This window comes from Orycteropus afer, unplaced genomic scaffold (assembly GCF_000298275.1).
Source record: "Orycteropus afer afer isolate SDZICR_OR568_19922 unplaced genomic scaffold, OryAfe1.0 scaffold00354, whole genome shotgun sequence".
Taxonomy (NCBI): Eukaryota; Metazoa; Chordata; class Mammalia; order Tubulidentata; family Orycteropodidae; genus Orycteropus; species Orycteropus afer.
Genome location: NW_006921941.1, coordinates 920,406 through 946,168, shown reverse-complemented (window position 1 = coordinate 946,168; position 25,763 = coordinate 920,406). Strand labels below are relative to the sequence as shown.

General features: G+C 46.3%; 1 protein-coding gene across 1 annotated transcript in view; it reads left to right on the top strand.

Annotated features, from left to right (window-relative positions):
• SFXN5 (sideroflexin 5) overlaps positions 1–25,763 on the top strand; it is a 144,115-nt gene that overhangs the window by 76,618 nt on the left and 41,734 nt on the right. The window contains exons 7-10 of the mRNA XM_007952605.2: positions 2,649–2,702; positions 3,718–3,774; positions 7,454–7,519; positions 22,089–22,179. Of these exons, the coding sequence (XP_007950796.1) occupies positions 2,649–2,702; positions 3,718–3,774; positions 7,454–7,519; positions 22,089–22,179 (268 nt within the window). The remainder of the gene's footprint in view (positions 1–2,648; positions 2,703–3,717; positions 3,775–7,453; positions 7,520–22,088; positions 22,180–25,763) is intronic.

Sequence of the window (25,763 nt, the reverse complement as noted above, 5' to 3'; positions counted from 1 at the left end):
TTCCCTAATAAACTCCATAATCTGTGAGTTCTATGTGGCTACTGCAGCGAATTATCAAACCCAGGAGACAGGTGTTGGGTGCTTTGGGAGGAACGGTTGGTGAAAGGGCTAGAGGGAGGCAGCATGTCTGGCCTTGCAGTAATAGGCCTTGGGCTATTGATGGTGATTCTGCTTTCCTCTTGTGGGATTAGAGGAGGTCAGAACATGTGGCCCCCTTGCCGTTTTTGCAGTGTTTGCAAGACAAATGCAAAACCATTGCTCAGAAGTACAACTTCTGACCTGGACACCATAAAACAATTTCCACTGAGAGGATTCATAAAGGCGACCCTGTGATGTAGTAAGCAATGTCCTGGACAACAGTTGTCTGGTAAATACAGTGAGTCCATGGGATGTTGATGTTCCTGTGGCCCTAGGACAGTTCAAGGTTTCAGTGGGGATTGAGGGAGACAATGTAGTTTATGTCACACCCATACTATATTAAGCAGATAGATAGGGGGGATTATATGCAGAGTCCCAGATAATGGAGAACAGCTTTCATGTCCTCAAGTTTTAGGAGGCCGTTAATCACACGTGTGTACATAAATGTGTGCACATATCCTTATCCTACCTCTTAGCTCACACTCTATTCCCAGCTTCAGGCTTCTCTCGCCTCAGCTTCATCTCTCTGGTCTGGCCTTTGACTGGACAGCCAGCTAGGAGGAGGTCCTGGGAACTGGGATCCTCCTCAACATGAGCGGACCCATTACAGACAGTGGAGGCATCTCTGTTGACTTCATATCTGCTTCTTGGAACCTGAGAATAGAATTCTATACCTAAGTAGGACCTCTAAGGTCAGCCTTTCACTTTAGAAATAAGACAGCTGGAGCCCCAAAAGGGACTGTATTCTTCCAGAGCTCACACAGGGAGGTTAAGACCCAAGGTGTCCCGATTCTCAGTCTAGTACTCCCAAGTTGACATTGCAAAGGGAAATCAACTTGGGATCTCATTCTGGGAGAAAAGTCTCCTAAGATAACTATTCATTAGAGTTATGGAGGGACTTTACATTACATAATTTTATTCAAGCTGATATGGGCCAATAAATATAAATGTGTGTGCATGTTCACTGTTTTAAAACATTTTAATGTTTAAAACATGATTTACTAATGCTGCTGAGGATGTCTAGAATTTGATTTACTACATAGTATTGAATGTTTGTACTTGTTCCTTACAGAAATTCTTGCCAAAGAGCCATTTTATCTACAGGAATAATAAATAAGTCAATATGTAGATGGTTGTGCACATTTTTTCCATATGCAGCAGTATTTGGTAGATGTAATTTTGCAGACAAATACTCGAAAGGTAGAACTGAGAGACACACATGGGTCTCCAAAGTCCAAGGTTTAGCCAGTGTCAAAATAAGACAGTTAATCTTGACTTAAAGCAAAAAAAAAAAAAAAAATAGTACTTCTAGGTCTTAGGTGATATTTGGACTTTGGGAATAGTGAATCCACAGATGTCACCATACTTAGCCTTATGTGTGTGAGTACTCGTTCATTCATCATTCACTCATTCAAATATTTATTATACAGACATTACATTTCATTCAGTAGTTTCAACATAGTATAGGTTTTTTTTTTTTTTGCTTTATGGGCTTAGAGATAACAGATTCAAATTCCCCCAACTAGTATTTGAAAAGGAGCTCTGGTAGCATCGTGCCTGAGGCATTTGACTGCTAACCACAAGGCTGGTGGTTCATACTCACCAGCTACTCCTCAGAAGGAAGATTGGGCAATCTACTTTCATAGTGATACTGCCTCGGAAACCCAAGGAGAGGTCACTATGAGTTGGATCTGACTCGACAGCAGTGAGTAAGTGAGTATTTGAAAACACTTAAGGTCTTTGAAATGATGTTTATTAAATCCTTACAAAAATACTGTTGAGTGGCTAGGGCATGAGGGAGGTTACCTGAGTGGAAGTGAAGGTATTCCTGTTGTTTGCTTGTTAGTTTCTATTGTTTCTCCCCTATTATAGACATAATATATGTGCATTGTTAAAAAGAATTCAGAAATAATTAAGCAGAATATAAGAAAGTACCCTGTAGTGTGACCTCCAGAAACATCCATGGCTAACAGTTGGCATGGTGGGCTACAGGTATTTTCATGCTTGGAGAAGTATGTGTGTGGATGTGGTTATATATAACCTGACCATACCAGTTGCTGTTAAGTCAGTTCTGACTCTTGGTGTGCCCATGTGTGTCAGAGTAGAGCTGTACACATAATGTTTTCAATAGCTGAGATTTCAGAAGTAGATCACCAGGTCTTTTTTCTGAAGTACCTCTGGGTGAATTTGAACCTCCAGCTTTCTGGTTAGTAGCTGAGTGTGTTAACTGTTTGCCTCACTCAAGGAAGATTTTATATATAAGATGTTTTTCTTTACAGAAATGGAATTATACTGCACATAGTATTGTGCACCTTGATTTTTTTTTTTTTTTTTTTTTTTTTTACTGTGTACCATCTCACTGTGGGCATCTTTCCACATCAGTTTGTGCAGATTCACCTCACTCTTGTTCATGGCTGTGTAATTTTTCTTTGCAAAGTGTGAGATTTCTTCTTTTTTTTTTTGCTCTTCAGCCTTTTTTTTTTTCCTCTTTCTCTCTTTTTCTCTCATAGGTAGTTGGTCTTCTTTTGCCTAATCAGACGCTGGCCTCCACTGTCTTCTGGCAGGTAACAATCCCCCAGCAAACAGGGCTCCTGGAGAAAGGGCCCAAACAAGTACTGCGTGAGAACTCCCTGGCCTAGTGGTTCCTGCCCTGCCTACTCCGCCTGGGGTAGTTATCCCATTCCCCATTTCTCCCCTGGCCCAGAAGCCATTAGGGGAAAATCTAGATCCTTGGGCCCAGCTGAGCAGGCCCCATACAGCCCAGCACATGTTGGGCCATTACGTGTCACTCTAACCTTTGAACAGAAGCAGTGAGGACTGGGCCAGTCCTTCACCTGGACCATGATGGGTAGTTGGTAGCCACCCTATTCTTCTCATCAGTTGCTTGTCTCCTGACTGGTAACCCTGAGGCCTACAGGCCCATTTTGACATCAATGTTCCCCAACCTGTAGGGAAGTGAAGCCCACCTGAGATAGTGAAGTAGGTGAAAATGCATCACAGACCCTGTGTCTGGTCTTTGAGACAGTCTGAGTTGTGGTCCCTGAAAATAACTGAGAATGTCTCTGTGTGCATGTCTATGGAGAGAAAGAGGGCCAGGAAGAAAACCATGTCTGTCTTCTGTAGAAAATGCAGAAAAGTCTTCAGTGGTCTGGGGTATTTTTTAAAAGAGGTTTAGGGTTGTCAATCATTCCAGGTACCTAAATGTCCACTTCTTCCCAGCAGACCCAAGCAAGTGATACAGTAAAGATGGCCATGCAAATCATTGGGCCCTAGTCTGGGCAGTGATACTGTAATTCAGGAGAAGTGACTGTCTCTGGATGGGGGTATTAGGATCACCCACCCTGGTTTGCCAGTGACTGAGAGATTTCCTGGGACTGTGGACTTTCAGTGCTAAAACTGAACAGTCGCAGGAAAACTGAGATGATTGATCACACTAATAGGATGTATGGAACCAGTTTTGAATGAGAGACAATATCCTGTGTCTTTCTGGGGAGGGTGTGGCCTCCTGGGCACAGGGCAGGCTTCCTGGGGAGGTGACCACACCTTCTGTGACTTCTTCTCTCCCTTCTTGCCTTTCAGTGGCTGAACCAGAGCCACAATGCATGTGTCAACTATGCAAACCGCAATGCTACCAAGGTGAGCACCATTGACCACCACCTAGTGGTGGGATTCAGGCTGGGGTTGCCCATCTATCCTCTGTACAGTTACATGCCACCCTTAGTGGCTGCTTCCTCTGGGTTAAGCTTTGCCCTCCTCTAGATACCATATTTAAAATGCCCTTCAGGAGAGATAGCAGATTCAGATTCTTACTTCACTGTGATCAGTGGGAGTCTCCTGGCAGAGGACCCCACTGGAGAGGGGCTGTTTACTTGAAGAAGGACCATGAAATGTGACTGGTGGGAGCGGTGCAACTCTGCTGGTTTCAGAAATTTTCTTGAGTAGCTCTTATGCCTTGAATTGGACATTATAGTTAGTAAAGTAGAGGGTCAGTGAAAACAAGGGAAATCCTACATGAGATGGGTTGGCACAGTGTTGCAACAATGGACACATATATACTAGTGATCATGGAGATGGTGCAGAATCGGGCAATATTTCCTTCTGTTGCGCATAAGGTCACCCCAAGTCAGAGCCAACTGGAAGGCAGCTAACAATAACAACAACAAAAGATCAAGGGGATGTCAGCCACCTAGTAACTGAGTTCCCTTAACGCTTTCTCCAAAGTTGCCTGGAAGCTGCCTCCATGCTTCCAGCTCTCCAGCTGCTGACCACACAATTCAAAGGCTGCACCTGAGAGAAGAGGGATCCAACAGGTCCCTGCAGTCCTAGGATGAGTTCATGGCAGAGGCCTGGTCCCATTCCATTATCCAAGAAGAGCCTGGAAAGGCTATCTCTCCCCCGGTCAGTTCTCCCTTCTTCAGCACCAACCCCAAAGGCGTAGAGAGGGGAGAAAGAGCCTAGGTCTGCTTTGGAGGCTGTCGGTTTGGGGTAGATAAAGGTCTTGTCCTTTTCTTACCTTAGGGGAGAAACAATGCATTAGGATCGGGGCCTGATCTTCTGAGGATGTCCTCATCCCCCATCTAACCCTCGACCCAAGTCTCTCCCATGTGCTCTGTACATGTACATCTCTGCTTTGATGCTCACATTTATCTTAAACCAAACATCTCCAGAACAGCAAGTGTAGCACTGTTAAAGACATATACTCCAGCTTTTTCTAAATTTTCTACATTGGAACTTGGGAATACATTTTTCCATAGAAATATTGGGAAGAAAGCAAAAGGTCATTAAAAAGACAGGAGAGAAAGAAAAGACCAAAATGGGTGTCAAGAGATACTCTGAAGCTTGCTCTTAAATATAGAATAGCTAAAGCAACTGGAAGAGATGATGAAATAAAAGAGCTGAACAGACTATTTCAAAGAATGGCTTGAAAACACACTTAAGTATTATAATGAAATATGCAAAGATCTGGAGTTAGACAACGAAAAGGGAAGAATACACTTAGCATTTCTCAAGCTGAAAGAACTGAAGAAAAAATTCAAGCCTTGAGTGGTAATATTGAAGGATTCTATGGGCAAAATATTAAAATGACGCAGGAAGCACGAAAAGAAGATGTAAGGAATACACAGAGCTACTGTACCAAAAAGAATTTTTCAATGTTCAGTTATTTCAGGAGGTAGCATACGATCAAGAACCAATAGTATTGAAGGAAGACGTATCAGCTGCACTGAATGCATTGGTGAAAAACAAGACTCCAGGAATTGAGGGACTACCCATTGAGATGTTTCAACAAATGGAGGCAATGGTAGAAGCACTCACTCATCTTTGTCAAGAAATTTGGAAGACAGCTACCTCGCCAACTGACTAGAAGAGATCCAGATTTGTGCCCATTCCAAAGAAGGGTAATCCAACAGAATGGTGAGCCTAACAATATCATTAACATCACATGCAAGTAAAATTATACTGAAGAGAATTAAAAAATGGTTGGCATAATACATAGACAGGGAACTGCCTGAAATTCAAGCCAGATTCAGAAGAAGACATGGAACCAGAACTATCATTACTGATGTCAAATGGATCTTGGCTGAGAGCAGAGAGTACGAGAAAGATGTTTACTTGTGTTTTATTGACTTTGCAGAAGCATTTGACTATGTGGATAAAAACAAATTATGGATAACATTGCAAAGAATAAGAATTCCAGAACACTTCATTGTGTTTATGCAGAACCTGTATGTAGACCAAGAGGCAGTTGTTCCAACAAAACAAGGGGATATCTCAGGATTTAAAATCAGAAAATGATGTGTGTCAGGGTTGTATCCTTTCACTGTATGTATTCAATCTGTATGCTGAGCAAATAACCCAAGAAGCTGGATTGTATGAAGGAAAACACAGCATCAGGATCACAGGAAGACTAATTAACAGTCTGTGATATACAGATAACACAACCTTGCTTGCTGAAAGTGAAGAGGACTTGAAGCATGTACTGATGAAGATCAAAGACTACAGTCTTCAGTATGGATTATATCTCAACATAAAGTAAAAATCCTCACAACTGGACCAGTAAGCAACATTATGATAAATGGTGAAAAGATTGAAGTTGTCAAAGATTTCATTTTACTTGGCTCCACAATCAACACTCATGGAAGCAGCAGTCAAGAAATCAGACACCATATTGCACTAGGCAAATCTGCTACAAAAGACCTCTTTAAAGTGTTGAGTAAGGTGTCCCTTTGAAGACTAAGGTGTGCCTAATCCAAGCTGTGGTATTTTCAATCACCTCATATGCATGTGAATGCTGGACAATGAATAAGGAAAACTGAAGAAGAATTGATGCCTTTGGATTATGATGTTGGCAAAGAATATTGAATATACCATGGACTGCCAGAGAATGAACAAGTCTGTCTTGGAAGAAGTACAGCCAGAATGTTCCTCAGAAGTGAGAATGGCGAGACTTCACCTTATGCACTTTGTGCATATTATCAGGAGGGACCAGTCCCTGGAGAAGGATATCATGTTTGGTAAAGCAGAGGGACAGCAAAAGAAAAAACAAAACCAAAAACCCAACCCTCAATGAGATGGATTTACACAGTGTCTGCAATAATAGCAATGATTATGAGGATGGTATGGGACCAGTCAGTGCTTCATTCTGTTGTACGTAGGATCACTGTGAGTTGGAACCAATTCGATGACACCTAACAGCAACAACAACAATTATTTATTAACATGGGAGCCCATCTGCTGCATGATACATAAGACCTATGACAGCCAGCCAGACTGTGTGACCAGTCTTGACACTGCCATTTCCACCTAGAAAGTTCTCCATGTGCAACATTTAGCCTTCCTAAACTGGAAACTGCTGGGCATAAATTGTCTGTTTGGGTCCTTGTTGTTTTCACCTCCAGCCAGAAATATCTTCCCATCACCTTATAGAACCAGTTGTTATCAAGTTGACTCTGACCCATGGTGACCCAATGTGTGTCAGAGTAGAAATGTGCTCCATGGGGTTTCAGGGCTGATATTTTGGAAGTAGCCTGTCTTCTGAAGTGCCTCTGGGTGGACTCAAACCTCCAGCGTTTCAGTTAACAGCTAAGTGTGTTAAATGTTTGCACCACCTAGGGACTCCTAAGAAGGGCAGAAATGAACTGGGCCCTTTGGTATTTCCTTGGATGTTGCTGCCTGGTGTGTCCACGTGTGGAACGGAGCTGAGGGAGGTCTGGCTGGTGGGAAACAATGCTTCTTGCTGGCCAGGGGCTATTTGAAAGGATGGTATGTGGAAACTTGGGGCACCCAGTGGGCCTGAAATTCTGCCTCTGTCTTCCAGCCTTCACCTGCATCCAAGTTCATCCAGGGCTACCTGGGAGCTGTCATCAGTGCCGTCTCAATTGCAGTGAGTAATTCCCCTGCCTTCCTTTTTGTTCTACTGCTCTGTGGTTGCCCCACCCAGCATTGTAGGCAAGACCCTTGTCTGAGGGTTACAGCTGGGACAAGGAGTGTGAAGGACACCTAGGTGGGTGGATCATCAGGGTAGGCTTTCTAGGTAGAGAAGAGAGGTAAGCATACTGGTAGTCCAGGTTTTGGAGAGCAGGCAGGGAGGTGAGACAGTCCCTGTAGGTGATGGAAGTGCTGCCCACTGCAGCAAGTGAGGGATGTCTTTCCTTCTGGGTGCCCGTGTTTCACCAGCATGTTTCTCAGAGGAGCTGGTCTTTGTGGTCAGAAGGCAGCTGTGCCAGAGGGGAAGGACATGGGGGATAATCCTTCACTGGTGACTCAAATGCCACTTCCTTTTTGTTCTTTGCCTGAGTTCCTGGAGGACCATTCTCTCTCTCTGTGGCCTTGATTGCAGTTGTGTGGTCACAAACTCATTCCCTCCTGGAGGCCTGTCAGTTCCTCAAGGCAAAAGTGAAAGACACATTTCAAGTCTCCCACAGGACTTTGAGAATAGAACTGTTACTCAGTAGGGAAGGTTTCCAGACTGACTGTGCAAGTATAGGGAGCTCTGGTAGCATAGTGCCTAAGGCACTTGACTGCTATCCAGAAGGCTGATGGTTCAAACCCACCAGCCACTCTTCGGAAGGAAGATGGGACAATCTACTTCCATAGTGATACTGCCTCGCAAACCCAAGGAGGGGTTGCTACGAGTCCGGTCCGACTCGATGGCACATTACAACAAGTGTGAGTATAAGGATGGATGATGGCTCCCTGTTCCCAGATGAGGGCAGAGGGCAGGTGACACAGCAAGGGGCCTGGGCCAAAGCCAGAGCAGAGCCCGCATTCCAAGGATCTTGTCAGTACTTGAGCCACTGTTGGGCCCATCCCTGCACCTATGTCTGGTACTCTCTAGGTCCTGATTGGAGGGTCTCTTATAGCTGACTCCAGAGGGAGAAGTATCACGTCACAACTTTTGTTAATTTCATTTATTACCCAATAAATACATGTTATTGATTTAAAAAAAAATTAGAAAATGTATATATGAAATATTCATGTATTATAAAGAAAAGGAGCCCTGGTGGCACAATGGTTAAGTACTCAGCTGCTAACCAAGGTTCAAACCTACTTAGTCTCTTCACAGGAGAAAGACCTTACTAATTAGGTGATTGATTGGTTCCATAAAGATACAGCCAAGAAAACCCTGTTGGGCAGTTTTACTCTGTCTGTTGGGGTCCTTGTAAGTCAGAATTGACTCAACAGGAACAACACATGTGTACATAGTTATTACATGTGTAAAGAATCCACATGTAATAATCTTTTGGCAAAATCTGTTTTCTCATCATTCCCATGTAATTAAGTAAGTAAAATAATTCATAACTATGTAAACATAGTTCCATACACCATAATTCATTTTGCTCTTCTATAGTGGGGGCAAGGGGTTGTTCAGAAATGGCCTCATTTATTTTCTGCCCATGTAGATCAAATCAGCTCCGAACAGCTGTTGCTGTTTGGGATTGGGGGCAGGTTCCCTATCTCATGCCCAAGATCTCTCTCTATCCGTAAATCTTAAGGTCTTACCCCAAGCAAGAAGCCAGACTTGTCAAATCTATTTAGATGGCTTGTAAAGAGACTGCTAGCCCATCCTTATGGTCCTGCAGCCAGACCTAGATTTCACTTAGGGGACCTACAGACTGGGGATCCCTGATTGTGGAGGATTGCTGAGCCAAGGCCAGGGCCCTTCTGAGAGTGGTCAAGGACTCTTCTGCCTCCTCCTTGCACCTCATGACAAGAGTGGTTGATAGTGCTATCTAGTAAGCAGCTTGAAGATCTCATTTTCTGTCTTTGAGACCTAAGAGTGAAGTAGGGAGCACTGGGCAAGTCTGCTGCAAAAGACTTCTTTGAAGTGTTAAAAACCAAAGATGTAGCTTTAAAGACTAAAGTGCACCTGGTCCAAGCTATGGTATTTTCAGTCACCTCATATGCATGCTGGACAACAGATAAGGAAGACCGAGGAAGAATCGATGCCTTTGTATTATGGTATTGATGAAGAATATAGAATATACCGTGGACTTCCAAAAGAGCGAACAAATGTGTCTTGGAAGAAGTACAGCCAGAATGATCCTTAGAAGTGAAAATGGCAAGACTTCATCTCTTGTACTTTGATCATGTTATCAGAAGAGTCCAGTCCCTGAGAAGGACATCATACTTGGTAAAGTCAGTGAAAAAGAGGAAGATCTTCAGTGAGAGGGATTGACACAGTGCCTTCAACAATGGGCTCAGACACAGTGAGGATAGCACAGGAACAAGCGGTGTTTTGTTCTGTTGCACATGGGGTCGCTATGAGTCGGAACTGACTCAACGCACCTGACAATAAGAAGAGAGAAGTTGATGGGAGACTACATGGGTGGAATATTGTGTGACTGACTAGGCAGGGCAAAAATAAAGGGGATTATTGTCCTGGTGGTACATGCTTCCTGCAGACCTGCAGCTCTGGGATCAGGAATGTGGCTTCCTTCGAGGGCTCCAGGCCATGCATCTCTGGTTCTCACTCTTCCATCCAAGTGGCCACCAGCGATTCCATCCCAAGCACTTCTCATGGCCAGACCTAGCCTATTTGGGGGTAGGGGCTCTGAAGCTGAGGCCCAGCAGCGGTAACAGGGACTTGGGGCCCCAGGGTGCCCAGTGCCAAGTCACACAGAGCGTGGCTAGAGGCCTTATTCTGGGCTGTCACAGTCCCTGGGCGCTGTGCCTGTGCTGGGGTTGCCTTCCTCCACCCCCTGCCTAATTCCAGAACCCCCCAGAGGAGGCTTTCCCTGACCACTCCAGCTCATGCTGCCCCCTTCCCTAAGTCCTAGAAACTTTTGTCCTTCCCACATACTCACATTCAGTTATACCCAGGTACCTGCTCTCTCATTGTTCCACAACCTGAGCCTTGTCCCCTAGCTGGATTACAAGTTAACCAAGGACAGGGACTGTGTCTTCTTCCCCACAGAGGGGAGCACAGAGCACTGTTCCATAAATACTTATTAATTAGGTGGCTGATTGATTGCTGGCCTCGGGAGACTCCTCTCCTCCCAGATCCACAAGTCTCAGTGGTGGCGGCATCCCTCCGCCCGACGTCTTCACACAGTGACGGTCCAGCTCCAGCAGATGGAGTGGAGTTTCTGACTTGGAAAAGCTGCAGCTCGCTTGCTTTTCTTTTGTGTGTAAATCACAAAACCTCCAAAGAAAGAAGCTTTATTTTATTTTCCTTTCCCTTGTTCTCTGGAACCCCAGGCCCCGTGGCCTCATTAACTGATCTCTGCTTCAATTAGTGACAAATCCCCTCCCAGGGTGAGCCTGTTAGGAAGAGATGACCTGCAAACAAGTGTCATGGCCCCAGTGGTTGGCCCAGCTCTGGCATTAATTAAAATGAGTCCCTATAAGCAGGTGGCGTGGATGGGGGCTGACAGGCCCCAGGCAGGTCCCAGGCATTGAGGGCCAGCTGGAGTGGAGGCCAGATCTTGAGAAGCTGGCCTTTTCTACTAGACCCTGGGGAGCCCTTGCCCCCTTGTCAGAAGAGCCCCTGGGCTTTGCCAGAAAGCCCCCAAAATCAAGGATCCCCAATTTACATGTCCTCTAGATTAAATCTAAGGCTGGTTGCAGGACCACTGGGGCGGGGTTAGCAAACTCTTGGCAAGCCATCTAAATAGATTTGGCAGTGTCTGGCTTCTTTCTTGGGAATAAAAAAGAAATTCCGACTTAAGTTATTTTTGAAATCCAACAGTTTGCTGTCTTTTAACAAAGGAAGCCTTCCTCAGTCTTCACTGTTTTTTATTTCAGGAGTTGGTGTTGAGCTTCTCTGTGGTCAGCCCTCTCTGGGCCGAGGGTATGTGAGGGTGAGAGGAGGCCAGACCCATTCATTTCTTTTAGGGGGTTGATTATGTGTTGGCATGGTACAGGTGCTGAAGGTTAAGAGACTAGTGTGTCCTTCAGGATTCACAGTGGGGAAGCTGAGAACACTCTGTGATAATCAGAGCCTAAGGGAGCCCTAAGGAGCTCTGGTAATACAGTGCCTAAGGCATCTGACTACTAACCAGAAGGTTGGTGGTTCAAACCCACCAGCCACTCCATGGAAGCAAGACTGGACAATCTACTTCTGTAAAGATTTACCATCTTGGAAACCCAGTGGGGATTGCTATGAGCCGGAATCGATTTGATGGCAGTGAGTTTGGTTTTCTTTTGAGGGGTGCCCTTATTCACACAGGCAGACACTTATAGGACAGATGGGTGAGAATCAGGGGAAGGCAGGGTGGGTGTCCAGGTGGGGGCACAGCACATGCAGCAGCACACAGGAGAGGGCATGGCACACTCAGGACATAGCCAGGAAATGAGTGTGGCTGTCCTATAGGGAGTGAAGGTGGGGAGGTGATAAAGAAGTGGGAGGTGTTAGCAGGGACGGTTCACAAAAGGATTGTAAGAGCCTTGCCAAGGAGTTAAGGGGGCCATGCCAGCAACTCCTATGTGGGCTCAGGGACCTGGGGCATGGCAGAGGGTATAGACAGAAGTGGGCTGGAGGAGAGAGTTGTGGGGAGTTGGCAGGCCCAGCCAGTAGACTGCCCTGGGTGAAGGTGGACCTGGGGCTGGATAGGGCTGAGTCCTGAGGCCAGTCAGGAACTGGATTCTGAGAAGCCTCATGCCCATTGCTTCACCTTCAGCCTTTTGGGGAAATGCTGACTTCTATTCCCAAAGGTTCTAGACCAGGAAGTCCTTTCTGTAGAAGGTACAGTAGTTGTTTTCTAACCTTTACTGCTAGACACTGGAGTAAGGAAGTGCCCCAGGGGGTCACTTGGCTGAATCCTTAAAACCTCCCACTTCTCATAGCTTAGTGGCAGTCCCATTTCCCCTTTGTAGTCAAATAACTGTACTGATAGTAATATGGCTAACATTTACCCTGTGCAAGTCATTGTTTGAGTATTCATCCCCATTTTATAGGTGAGGAAATTGAAGCATAGAGGTGAGTGACAGCTGGCACTCTAGCCCAGACTTTAGCCACACATTGAAGGTCTCCTCTGTCTTCTGCTCCACTGGGGTATAAGGAGACAAAGACAGACAAGTAGTGTTTCAGTTTACAGACTGGAGGAACTATTACCATGGCCCCTGGTAGAAGAGTCTCTCCCTAAGTACCCTGAGAGCAGTTGGGGCTGGAAGAAATATTTTAAGAGACTCTTTCAGTGGAATGGGCTAGACCCTGCAGCCACCTTCAGTCTTGGCTCCTTGGTCTGCATTCTCTGGTTAAGGTGGAGGAACAACATATCTTTGTCATGAGTCCAGAGCAAGCCCTACTTCCTGCACAACAGTGCCTGGCTGGCTCTGTCCTTCTCTGGGCCTGATCGAGGCAGGGAGGCAACAGTGCCCGTGAGTCCCAGGACCAGTCTGTTATCTCATAGCTTCACTATGAGTGGATCCTAGGCTGAAGGGCCCACTACATGGGGCTTGTGGCAGAATCTGAAGTGCGTTGGAAGCCTGCACATGGTGATGCTGCCAGGGGCTAGTCAGACAGGAAAGATGTCTCTGCTTCTGTTCTGGGGAGGACAAGCTGTTGTCCCCTCGTACATACCAGGGGTCTGATACAATTGGTTCTCAACAAGTAGCTGACTGGTGCCTGTATAGCAGGGTCATATTCAGGGTTCAGGACTGGTCACCACCAGTATCAAGCAAAAGATACTCGGCTCTGGTGCATTAACCTGTGCCTAACTCTTCCCTGACCGCTTGGCTGCTGTGGTCCTGAGCCTGTTGCCAAGGAACAAACTGGCTGGGGTTGGAGGACAAGTGGTCTCCATAACAGGTCATGGGTCCAGTTGGCCACCAAGAGCTTATTCTATAAAGAAATGTCTCTGGTGGGTATTTTTGGGTACTTTGAAGATTCCCTGACCCTCCCCAGCCCTTGTCCCCCGGGCCTTCACAAACCTCACCATTTGGTTACATTATGAGTGATTACATATTATACAGAGTGGTATTCCTTCTTTCAGGCATGGTGCCCCTTTCTCCATTGTTCCTCAGGGCCACTTGGACCCCCTTTGTGGCAGGGGCCAGTATAGTCTGCAGAGCCTACCACACACTGTCCTCTGCTCTGCTGTTTTTCTGAGTGCCTTGCAGACAACCTGGTATTTCATGCTTCTGAACCTCTGTGGGGGCCTTCCACCTCTTACCTGGCTGCCTCTTACTCACCCTTCAGGACTGAGTCATGCATCCCCTTTCCTAGAAGCCTCCATGGCCTTGGGGCTCACCTGCCTGCAGGCCCCTCCTCCTAGCAGAGTAGTATGAATAATCTGCTTAGGTGGATTCTTAGACCCATGATGCAGGATATTTTCATCATTATCACCCCAGAGCCTGGCCCAGAGTAGAGCTCAGTAAATATTTGCTAAAATGAATGGCAGTGGCTTTGTGGCTCCCTTTTTTCCTGCCCTAGAATTCATTTACTTGATTTATTCTAGAATCATTTATTAAGCACCTACTCATTTCACCAGGCAGCAGCAGAAGAATAAGAGATATGCAATCCCTGCCCCCACAGCAGGATCTACTAGGGGAAATGACTAGTTTGTAGAGTCTACATACAGGTGAAAGTATTTTGGTGATACTCAGTTTTTAATCATATACATGTATTATTTCATTCAAAGTATTTTAAGAAGGTAAATACATTCTTAGAGACTGTGAGAGATACATGCAAGGAAGCATTCTAAGTTCTGTGAATGACTGTAAAAGGGGTGCCCTGAAAGAAGAGGCCTCTCTGAGTGCCTTACTTTTCTTTTTTTCTTAGTTTTTAATGTTTTTTTTAAAATATTTGTATCATGATTTGGGTGAAAGTTTATAGAGCAAATTCATTTTCCATACAGCAGTTCACATACACTTTGTCTCATGACATTGACTACAATTTCCCACAATGCAACAGCTTTCTTCCCACCTTCTCCCCATAGTTACCTCTTCCTGTGCCCTTCCCTCCCATGCACTCCTACTCCCCGAGCTATCTCCCTGTGCATACACAGCCCTTCTATTCTCCCATGATTAATCTCTCCAAGGAGTGTATCTACATAATGTAAATGTTCAGCTCATATGCCTGTCTTTTATTTGGCTGGAAGCCACAGGAGTGGGTTGAATTCCAGACCTGAAGGGCAGGTAGGGGCCATATTGTCAGGGGTTCTACCAAGCTCTATTAGACCACTTTGCAAACGAGGCCAGCCAGCAGTCATTCAGGGCCATGTGGGTCTATAAATGTAGTAAGACGATACATAAAGATTTTTTTTTTAATTCCCAAATATTTTTATTGTGGTAAAAAAGATATATATGTAAGAGCCCTGGTGGCACAATGGCTGAGTGTTTGGCTGCTTACTGAAAGGATGGCAGTTCAAATTCACCAGCCACTCTATGGGAGAAAAGACTTGACAATCTGTTCGCATAAAGATTTCTGCCCAGTTCTACTGTGTCATATGGGATTGCTATGAGTCAGAATCAACTTAATGGCACATAACTATATATAATATATATATATATAATATATATATATATATATATATTTGTTGTTGTTGTTATGTGCTGTTGTGTCAGACCTGACTCATAGCGACCCCTCCTTGGGTTTCCGAGGCAGTATCACTACGGAAGTAGATTGCCCCATCTTCCTTCCGAGGAGTGGCTCGTGGGTTTGAACCACCAGCCTCCTGGTTAGCAGTCAAGTGCCTTAGGCACTATGCTACCAGAGCTCCTATATATATACACATATGTGTGTGTATAAAACAAAACAAAACAAAAATGCCCTTTTAATGATCTTTAAGTGTGCAGTACATGCAATGTAGTGACACTGATTGCATTCACCAAGTTACATAGCCATTGTCACTATCTATTTCCAAAAGTGTTTCCATCACCCAAACAGAAACTCAGTACCTACCCCTCAAGCAATACCTCCCCATTTCTACCTCCCATCTACTCAAAATAAACCCCACTGCCATCTAGTCAATTCCAACTTATAGTGACCCCCATGGGGTTTCCAAGATGGTAAATCTTTACAGAAGTAGATTGCCCCAACATGGGTATATGGGTGGATAGATGGGTGGACAGGCTGAAAGGTTAGGTATATCTATGAAATGGGGAGTGTATCCAAGAACATATATAAGGTTGGCAGACAATGGTCCTATAAGTTTATGTGAATGATCAGAATTTCCAGGTGTATAGTAGAGCTGACAAGGGGAAGGTTGTAGTCACTGCTTGGTCACAGCCAGCTACCCAGAGGGACCGAGTAGTTGAACCTGTGGTCTTGGGACCATAGTCGCAGAGGACATCAAACTCAATTGGCATAACATACTATATAAAACATTGTTCCACCTCTTACTTTGGCAAGTAGTGACTGGGATCTTAAAAGCTAGCAAGCTGCCATCTAGATGCAACGATGGGCCTCTCCTCATCCAGAGGAAAGAAGAATGAAGAAAACTAGAAGTCATGGAAACAATTAGTCCTAGCAACTGGTACACCATCCGATCTGCAGCCTATATAACTATGAGACCAGAAGAACTAGATGGTGCCCAGATACCACTGTCATCCACTTGGAAGGGTATCTATGTAGGAGATCCTGGATAGAGAGGGAGAACAATGTGGAACAAAACTCAAAATCATTTAGAGAAAAAAAAAAGGGAGGGGGACCAGGTTTGCTGGTCCGATAGAGCCTGGTGGAACCACTGAGACTATGGCCCTTAACTGCCTTTCAGGTCTGGAATTGAACCCACACCTGTGGTTTCCAGCCAAACAAAAGACAGGCATATGAATTGAACATTTACCTCAAGTAGATACTCTCCTTGGAGAGAACAATCATGGGAGAAAGAAGGGCTGCTTATGTACAGGGAGACAGCTCAGGGGGCAGGAGTCCATGGAGGGATGGACACAGGGAAGAGGTGACTATGGGGAGGAAGTGGGAGGGAAGCTGTTGCATTGTGGTAAACTGTGGTCAATGTCATGAGACAAAGTATATGTGAACTGCTGTATGGAAAGTGAATTTGCTTTGTAAATCTTCACCCAAATCATAATTTAAAAAAAAAAAAGAAGAAGAAGAAGTAGATTGCCCCATCTTCCACAGAGCAGCTGGTGGGTTTGAACTGCCCACCTTCTGGTAAGCAGTCAAATGGCTTAAGCACTGCACCACCAGAGCTCCTTCCATCAGCTCCAGGTAGCCACTAATAAACTTTGTCTCTATGCACTTGCCTGTTCTAGATATTTCATGTAAATGGGATCATACTGTATTTGTCCTTTTGTGTCTGATTTATTTCACTGATTGTATTCTGAAGGTTCATCCACATTGTAGCATATATCAGAACTTAATTTCTCTTTCCAGCTGAATAATATTCCATTGTATGGATATGCTACATTTTGTATATCCATTCAGCTATTGATGGACATTTGGGTGGTTTCTCCCTTTTGGCTGTTGTGGATGCTGCTACAGTGAACAGTGATGTAAGTCCCAAAAAGATTTCAAGCAAGAGTCACTATCCATTTTTAGAAGATCACTCTGGTTGAGGGCAAGAGTGGGAGCAGGGAGCCCAGTTAGTCATCCAAGAAGACAGAATGGGCATTTTACTAGCTGGTAGAAGCACAGGGAGAGAAAAGTAGCTGTATTCGAGATCTCTAGGAGATTGGACAGGTAGATCTAGATGATGGGTTAGAGTGGAGTCCTGCCCAGGACAGCTCTGATATTTCTGACATGAGGAACTGAGCTGGGAATGAATGAGGAAGAATGGTGTGTGGGTGAAACAAAACAAGGATGCACGGAGGCAGAGTTCCTGAAGCCCATCAAGCCACCACATGTAGTTGGACATAAGGACACAGGGCTTGGGGTGAGAGAGACGTGTGCATTGCCAAGCCCCATCGTCTCTTTGCTGGCCTTGCAAAAGTTAGGCTGGAGACTCACATTTACAGCTACCAGTGGTTTTTTTTCTGCCACTGAGCTCCTGATGCTCAAGTTGTTTTCATGGAGTTCCCACCCGACTTGATGTTCTTGGTGCTGGTCAGCACTTAGCCCCAGCTAAGTGGGGACTCTAAGGAAATCACTCTTCCCTTCTCTTCCTCTTGCCACAGCTTCCGCAGCTGCCTATGACACATTCATTGACCTGGGAGCCAGAGCTTGGAGAGAAGTGGATGGAGACAGTCTCTTGATCTCCATGGGTCCTGGCCTCCTGTTTTTACCAGAACCTTGTCTGCTGGCCACATGGAGAAGTTTTATGCAAAATCCACACCCTGTTTGCTTTTCCCTCCGCCAAAATGGAGCCCTTGTTTGGTTAATTTCTACTCTGTGGCTTATTTGGAGGCTGCTAAAACAGACCCCAGGGGACCCTCAGCAGCAATTGTTCCATATCTCATTATCTTTCCCGAATCCGATTATTAGCTTGGATTTTTTTGATCGCTAGCTGCTGTTCATGATGAGTTGTGTGCCATTAATGCCAGCTGGTTCCCTTAAACAGGACCTACCATGCCAGGGAAAACGAGCTGGCATTCAGAGGCACCAGCCACTTGGCTTTTTAATTTTAATGGGCTCCACCAAATGTTCCAGGCCAAAGGGCCCCCAAGGAACCAGAACAGACGGGCTCCCAGCCCCAGGTCTGCAGCCCACCCTAGATTCCTTCCCAGGTTGTGGCTGTCCTCACTACTGGGACAGTAAAGCCTGGGCCGGGAGCTGGGGAAGAAGCAAGGGTGAGAGGCCACTTGCCTCCCCATATTCACATTATCCCTGCCATTGAGCCCATCATTGATGGGTGGGCTGGGTAACCTCCTGACTTCTGCTGAGCTCACAGCCACAAAGAGGCCCAGGTCTTCTGGCCCCTGCTGCTTCCCTGGGCCTGAGCATGTTGGCTGTGCTCTCAGTGGGTTGCATTGTGCTAAATCTCATCCCATCCACCTTGGGGAGACTCTGGTGGGCCTCAGGGGAAGAGAGGCCAGAAGAGAGACCTGAGACTCTAAAAACCAAACCAAACTCACTGTCATTGAGTTGATTCCAACTCATAGCGACCCCCTTTGGGTTTCTGAGGCAATAAATCTTTACAGAAGTAGATTACCCAGTCTTCCTTTCACGGAGTGGCTGATGGGTTTGAACTGTCAACCTTCTGGTTTAGTGGTCAAATACCTCAGGGAATTTAATCAAGATATTTCATGTGATGGTTTTAGCATGCGACCTGGCATGCAGGAGCGACTCACTGTCTTCTCTCTGGTCCCTTTTCCTTCTCATCACTAATGCTGATCTGTGTCCTTCAGCACCTCCATGCCTTGTTCTCTGCTTTCTGTAGAAGTGTTCTCCCTGACGATTGTTTTGGTGAAGGTGGGTAGGCCATTTCTGAGTCACCAAAATAGGCACTCACTGCTCATAGCTGAAGAGACCTGAAGTTGGTGAAAGGAGCCATGGTTACTCAGTGGTTAAGCACTCGGCTCCTAGCTAGAAGGTCAGAGGTTTGAATCTACCGGCCACTTTATGAAAGAAAGATGTAGCAGTCTGCTTCCATAAAGGTTATGACCTTGGAAACCTGTGGGGCAGTTTTACTATGCTCTCTAGGTGGCGGTTCAAACCCACCAGCCACTCCTCGGAAGGAAGGTTGGGCAATCCTACTTCTGTAGTGATAACTGCCTCGGAAACCCAAGGAGGGGTCGCTATGAGTTGGGGCCAACTCGACGGCAAAATAACAATAACAACAACAACTAGGGTTGCTATGAATTCCAGTTAACTTGATGGCAACAGGTTTATTTTTATTTTTTTTTCAACTCGGTGAGTCCCATCTCTATGGCCAGGGGCAGCCTGGGAAGCAGGGGTGGTAAGGCCCAGCATGGGCTAGCAGCTTCCAACCCTGCTGTACCATGGAAGATGTCCAAGTTGCCACACATCACCCTGTCTCCCAGCCATCCCTCAAGCAAGCAGAGGGGACAAAGATTGGACTCTGAGCATCAGCTTGAGATAAAGTAGAGCTCAGACATGGTCTGTCTACAGCATGTTAGCATAGTAGGACCCTGGGTACAGGACTGAGGCAGGGGGCTGGTGGACTGGCCCTTTCACAGCCATTCCTACCGTGTTGTTCCTGCCTTGACTGCTGCAGGCACTGGCAGCCCCACTTCTTTCTCAACAGCTCAGAAGGTTAAGGCCAGAGCCAGGGCTGAGGGAGCAGGGTGGCCTGCTGAGCCACCAGGCATGCAAAGCCAAGAGCAGGCTGCCCTAAGTCTAGGGAAAGGTCTGCAGGCAGAGGCGGGCTCTCCAAACCTAGCCCCTGGTCTGGCCACATGTGTCTTGCTTTTTCTCTCTCCATGCGTGTGCCCATGCTATCTAATGCACCAGAAGGCCCTTTTCCTTTGCTGGCCTAAGCCTACCTTCCCCTCCCATAAGAAGCCCCTCTTCCAGTCTTTGTTGATCTCTCCATCCTTTCATTTGTGAGTCCATGCAATCATTCCTTATTTACCAGGTGTGGTCATTAAAGTTGTGTCAACCCATTAGGTTTTGAGTGGCTGGGCAACTGGATATAGTTATTTCTGATGATGAGACTGGTAATCAACTCCATGGTAGAATCTGCTGTGATATGGTCTGTTTCCAATATGTAAGAAGAAGCTTTGAGAAAACTCTAGAACTTTTTGGCATATTTGAACCCTACATGTAGGCAAATCTTCATTCAGCAGCCTGCCATGTTGCCTGCCGATCTTGGGACTGTTTCTAGACTTGAGCTAGTGGCCTGCCATGTTGCTTGATAAACTTGGGACTGTGCCATTTTACTTGTTGGCCTGCGTTTGTCAGCCTCAGCAGCCAGCAGCTGCTTGAGTTAAGAGACACCTCCAGCTTCAGTGGGCTGGGAGCAAGAGGCAGAGCTGAAAGCATTAGGTAAAGGGGCCTTCACCTAGCCCCTAGAGCTGGCACTTGCAACTTGTACTTCTAGCCTCCTAAACTGTAGGAGAATAAATTCCTGTTTGTTAAAGCCATCCACTTGTGGTATTTTCTGTTAGGGCAGCACTAGAGGATCAAAACACCAGGCTACTGAGCATTTTGTATGTGCCATCCACTATCCTAAGTGCTGACATATGAAGATCGTCCCTCCCTCACAATGTGGAGGGGGCATCAGAACCAAGAGCACTGGACTGAGTGGTATTGACATGGAGCTGTCGGTGATGGTGGCAATTCACTGCCCAGGAGAAGGCAACGTTGTTAATGATGCAGCTTCATTTTTTGAGACCTCTTATGTGCCAAGCTCATGCCGAGCACTTTACATACATTCTTATAACAGCCCTGAGGTGTAGCTATTACTTTCTTTTTACAGAGAAGGAAACTGCTGCATAGGAAGGTTAAATTACTTACCTGCCTAAGGTCCCACTGCTACTAAGTGACACTAGAACTAAACCAAAACAAACTCACTGCCATTGAGTCAACCCCCGTTGGGTTTCTAAGGCTGTAAATCTTAATGAAGCAGACTGCCTCATCTTTATACCATGGAGCAGCTGGTGGGTTTGAATCACCGAGCTTCTGTTTAGCAGCCAAATGCCTTAACCACTACACCACAAGAGCTCCTTAAGTGACACTAGAGGTGGGCCTTGAGAAACAGATGTGGACTGAGTAGAGGTGGGAAGGCATTCCAGGCATAGACTAGCCCTGAAAAGGCCCTGTGGTTGGAAGGTTCATGTAGCATATGATAAACAGCAACGTGGACCAAGTAGGTAGAATGTGAGGTATTGGAGGAGTGGGAAGGTGGGGTTATGGAAGGCCAAGAGTGCTGTGAAGGAGTTGGTGGTGGTGGGCATGGTTGCATCCATAATCTAGAAAGATGATGGACAGCATAGAGGATGGACTTAGGTGGGGAGTACCTAAGGTGAAAGCGAGGAAGGAGTCCGGGTGTTCTGGACTAGCTGAGGGGAGCTGGAGTCTGGGTGAAGGCAGGGGAGTGGGCCAGGACCTTCAGTGCTGCTCTGAGCTGCTCTGCCTAGCCTGTGGCTCCCTCTCCAGGTCCGTGGAACGGGGCCTAGGAAGGCAGTGATTAGAGGTTGAGGTAGGAATGAGAGGTTCCTATACTTCTTTTGTAAGTCCCTGGGTGGTGCAAATGGTTAAGCTCTGGGCTACTAATTGAAAGGTTGGCAGATTGACCTCACCCAGAGGCACCTCATAAAAAGGCCTGGTGATCTGCTTCTGAAAGGTCGCAGGCGTGAGAACCCTATGGAGCTATTCTACCCTGCACAAGTGTGGCTGTCGTGAGTTGGAATCCACTCAACAACAACTGCTTTATACTTCACTTATTTGCAGCTGTGTAACCTTCTAACAGTGACTGCTCCACCATCCCTCCCCTACCTCTTGGGAGGTAGTCCCACTGTGTGTATTTGATGTTTTTCCTCTCTTCCTTGTGATTTAAATAGCTACACTGGATCTTTGCAGCATCAGGTAACTCTGAGGAATAAGGGCCTGGGTGCAAAGTCAGTGGCAAGATGACACTTCTCCCTGTTTGCCCTTCCTATCAGAGGTCACTGTAACACCATACATTTTTTCTGTTTTTCTTTCCAAGGTGGGCCTTAATGTCCTGGTTCAGAAAGCCAACAAGTTCACCCCAGCCACTCGCCTTCTTGTCCAGAGATTTGTGCCATTCCCTGCTGTAGGTAAGACGTGTACAGGGAGTGGGTATCTATGTACTTGTGCTGTAGGTAGACATGGGGTGGCGGAGGTCCCTGGGAGCTGGACTGCTCTTCCACACCTCTCCTGATGCCTGGGGTCTCCTGGGTGGAGTAACTGGAGCAAAACATGTGTAAATAGAGGAAGGAAGGGTTGAGAAGGGCCCTGCTGACTAACTTCTGTGCCTGAGACTTTGCTTTTAGCACAGGGGTTCATACTTAGAGTTTTCAGACCCCTAAAGGGTCTATATATAGAGTGCAGGGGTCCCATGAACTTGGTTGGGGAAAATATTTGCACTAACCTCCAAATGAAATTGAACAGTTTCTTCCATTGTAAATGTAGATCTGGTGGTGCAGTGCCTAAGGCATTTGAGTGCTCACTGGAAGGTTGGCAGTTCAAACCCACCAGCTGATCCACAGAAGGAAAATGGGGCGATGTCCTTCGGTAAAGGTTTACCACCTCAGAAACCCTATGGAGTTGCTATGAGTTGGAATCAACTCAATGGCAGTGAGTTTGGTTTGGTTTTCCATTGTAAATGTAGGAAACAAACCTCAGTAATACTAGCAAGACCTGTCACTCTTTCACTAACAGAAATCACAGATATTTTCATGTCACATTAAAGTCTTTACAGGGATCTTATAATATCATTCATGCTCAACACTAATTCACCATTTCATTGCTTTAATAGAGCCCCTGCTAAATCTTGCTATTGACTTCATTAGTTAAAAAAGTACATCTATATCAGAATTTAAAAAACATTCTGATAAATTATTTCCATATAATGCCTTTGTAATCCTATGCATTTAAAAACATTATCTGAGGGGGATGCATAGTCCTCACCAGACTGCCAAAGGGGGTTGTGGCACAAAAAAAGGTCTGAGCTCCAGCTAGTCTAATGTTTGATATTTTGAAGGCTGACCCTCAAGTCCAGATGATCATATACATGTGCATGTGTGTATGGAGGGGATTTCTTCTGCCACCAGCCTAGTCTTTGCTGGATTTGGAGTTAGGAGCACACAATAGATGCTGCATGCCTGGCCCTGAGGGTCCCACAAAGGCGTAGTCCGACCCTTTAGAAGCCTGCACCCCATTTGGGGAGAGGGGTACAATAGTGGGAAGTTTAAAGAAAAGTAAAAGGAAGGAAACATTGAAAGCAGCCCAAGGCTGTGCATGATTAGTATTCAACAGAGAAGCATTCCCCTGAATTCATCTTTAAACAGAACAGTTAGCTCAGTTAATAAAGAATGTTTGCCTTGAGCATATGTGCTTTTAAAGAATTATCTATATGAGATCACATTGACAACAGTAACTCTAAAGCATAAATAAGAAGTTTAGGGGACAGTGCATCTAAGTTAATGGTGGTGAAACAATATGGGTAGAGATGGCAAAAAATGGTGACATAATAGGAAGAGTGTAACCAGTGACATTGAACTGTTCATGTAGAATTTGATGAATGACTGTGTGTTTTGTTGGGTGTATTTTTTGCCAGAAATAAAACTGGAAAAAAAGACAAGTGCAAGCATGTGTTCTAATGATAACACCTGAGCTCCCCGTCAGCCACCAGAGGACAAAGAGGGAAGCGGGCCCTAAAGGGTTGTGGGGTTCTGTGACCTCCCTGGTGCTGAGGCTCAGTCTGAAGAGCCTGGAGTCAGATCCAGGCTCATGGTCCCAATCCTGCTCTCTACCTTCAGGGCTCAGCTTCCCCACCTGTAACGTGGATGCACCATACGCATCTTCCTGAGGCCCAGAGCTGTGGGGATGAGCAGATGAGGCCCTAAATGGGAGTCCATTGATAGGAAAGTGCTTCTTGAAGCCCCCTGAAAAGCCTCCTTGAGAAAGTGAGAGATCATTACTGGGCAGCCCCACCTCCTCGATGGCCCAGAGGCTAATGAATTCCCAGGACCAACCACCTGGCTGAGTCTCAGCCGACCCAGATAATTGCTATAGCAACTCCACACTTTTAATGAACTCTTGGCTATTTCTGGTGTGGGCCATTAATGGAATAACTCTTTAGATCTGACTTTGTTAAGGCCCTAATTGAGCAAGCACTGCTGCCGATGTGCAGTCCTGGGCGGGAGGGTGAGAAGTGGGCAGCTCTCAGCTGCATTGGACTGCATCTGGGACGGGGGGAGATTTAATCTGTCCCTGGAGCTGAACTTCAGTTAAGAACTCTGCCAGGAGCCTAATCCCGCCCTGATCTGCTGCCATCTTGCTTTATGACCTTGGGGCTGGGCTGGTCTTAACCCCTCTGGGGCTCTTCAGGGGAGGATCCCTGCTTTGACCCTTTCTGAGATCACCACCTGAGCCTTACTGACCTGTCCCTCTTTAGGCTCCTGCCTGTGATTCCCTCCATATTTTGTCAAGAAAGAACCTTCAGCCACTGTTGAGGAGTGTTGAAATCCTACATATCCCTGGCCGTTTGCGCAGGCTGCACACATTGTGGCTCACAGCCCTGATAGTTCTAACTCACCAGGAGAAGAGCAGGCCCTTTCTGGCTGCTTCTGCAGGCCTGCTGCCTGAGTCCTGGCTGTGTGCCTGCCTGCCATCCACCCCCAGCCCCAGTTCCCTTCTCCTCCACATGCAGGCTTCCATCTCTTTAGCTTCCAACGTCCATCCCCAGCCCATCCACAAATAAGGCCTTGCTGACTCCCCTGGTTAATGCTAACACAGTGATTTACGAGAGGAAGAGACATCCCCCTCACTCACCAGAGGCTCAAAAGCCCCCTGACCAAGCCACTGTCTAGTTGTTGCACTTGGCCTCCATCCACTTTAGCCCCAGGCCCCACCTGGCCAGGACAGAGCATCTCTAAGCTTCAGTGCATAGTAGCAGGGCCTGGGTTATGCCAGATATTCACCCTGCTCTCTGCAGTGGGCCAAGCCTATGTGAAAGCCACTGAGAAATTAGCTCAGTACTTGCTTTACCTTGTAAAGAGTGCTTTGCCCCCTTGGGCCTCTGGTGTGATGAGGAGGACAGGACTTACCAAACCATGAGTGCACATGGGATGTAGGTTGAGGCAAGTGCAAGTGAGCATATTAAAGCCCTGGCTGTGTGTGTGTGTCTGTGTGCCTGTCTGTGTATGTGTTCAGTGTGACAGGAGGCCACATCCTCATTCCCACCTCCAGAGCAGGCTGGGAACTCACTCTCCAAGGAATAAGAAGGCTCCTGAGAGTGAGTGGCTCTTTCCCACCCCTTTGCTTCCCATCTCCTCCCAAGACCTCCTGCTCCAGCCTGGTATGGGAGATGGAAGGAGACTTTTCTTCACTGAGCTCCACACACACCTGAGACACCTTTTATGCACCCAACTCTGCTGCTCCCACCCCTCTGCCTGCAGTCTCCTCATCTGGAAATGGGGAGTGGGACCAGACACCACCAGACCCCTTCCTGCTGGGACTTCCTTCATCATCACTGCAGGCCTTCCTGGAGTAGCCAGCACATGCCATCTTTCCACAGTTATCCAGCAGGCCAGTCTTCTACCTCAGGTCTCCTCCTTGTCTCTATGCGGACCCTAAGACAGAATGGGCCATCTCCATTTTACAAAAGCATAAACAAGTTCAGACTTGCTAAGAGCTA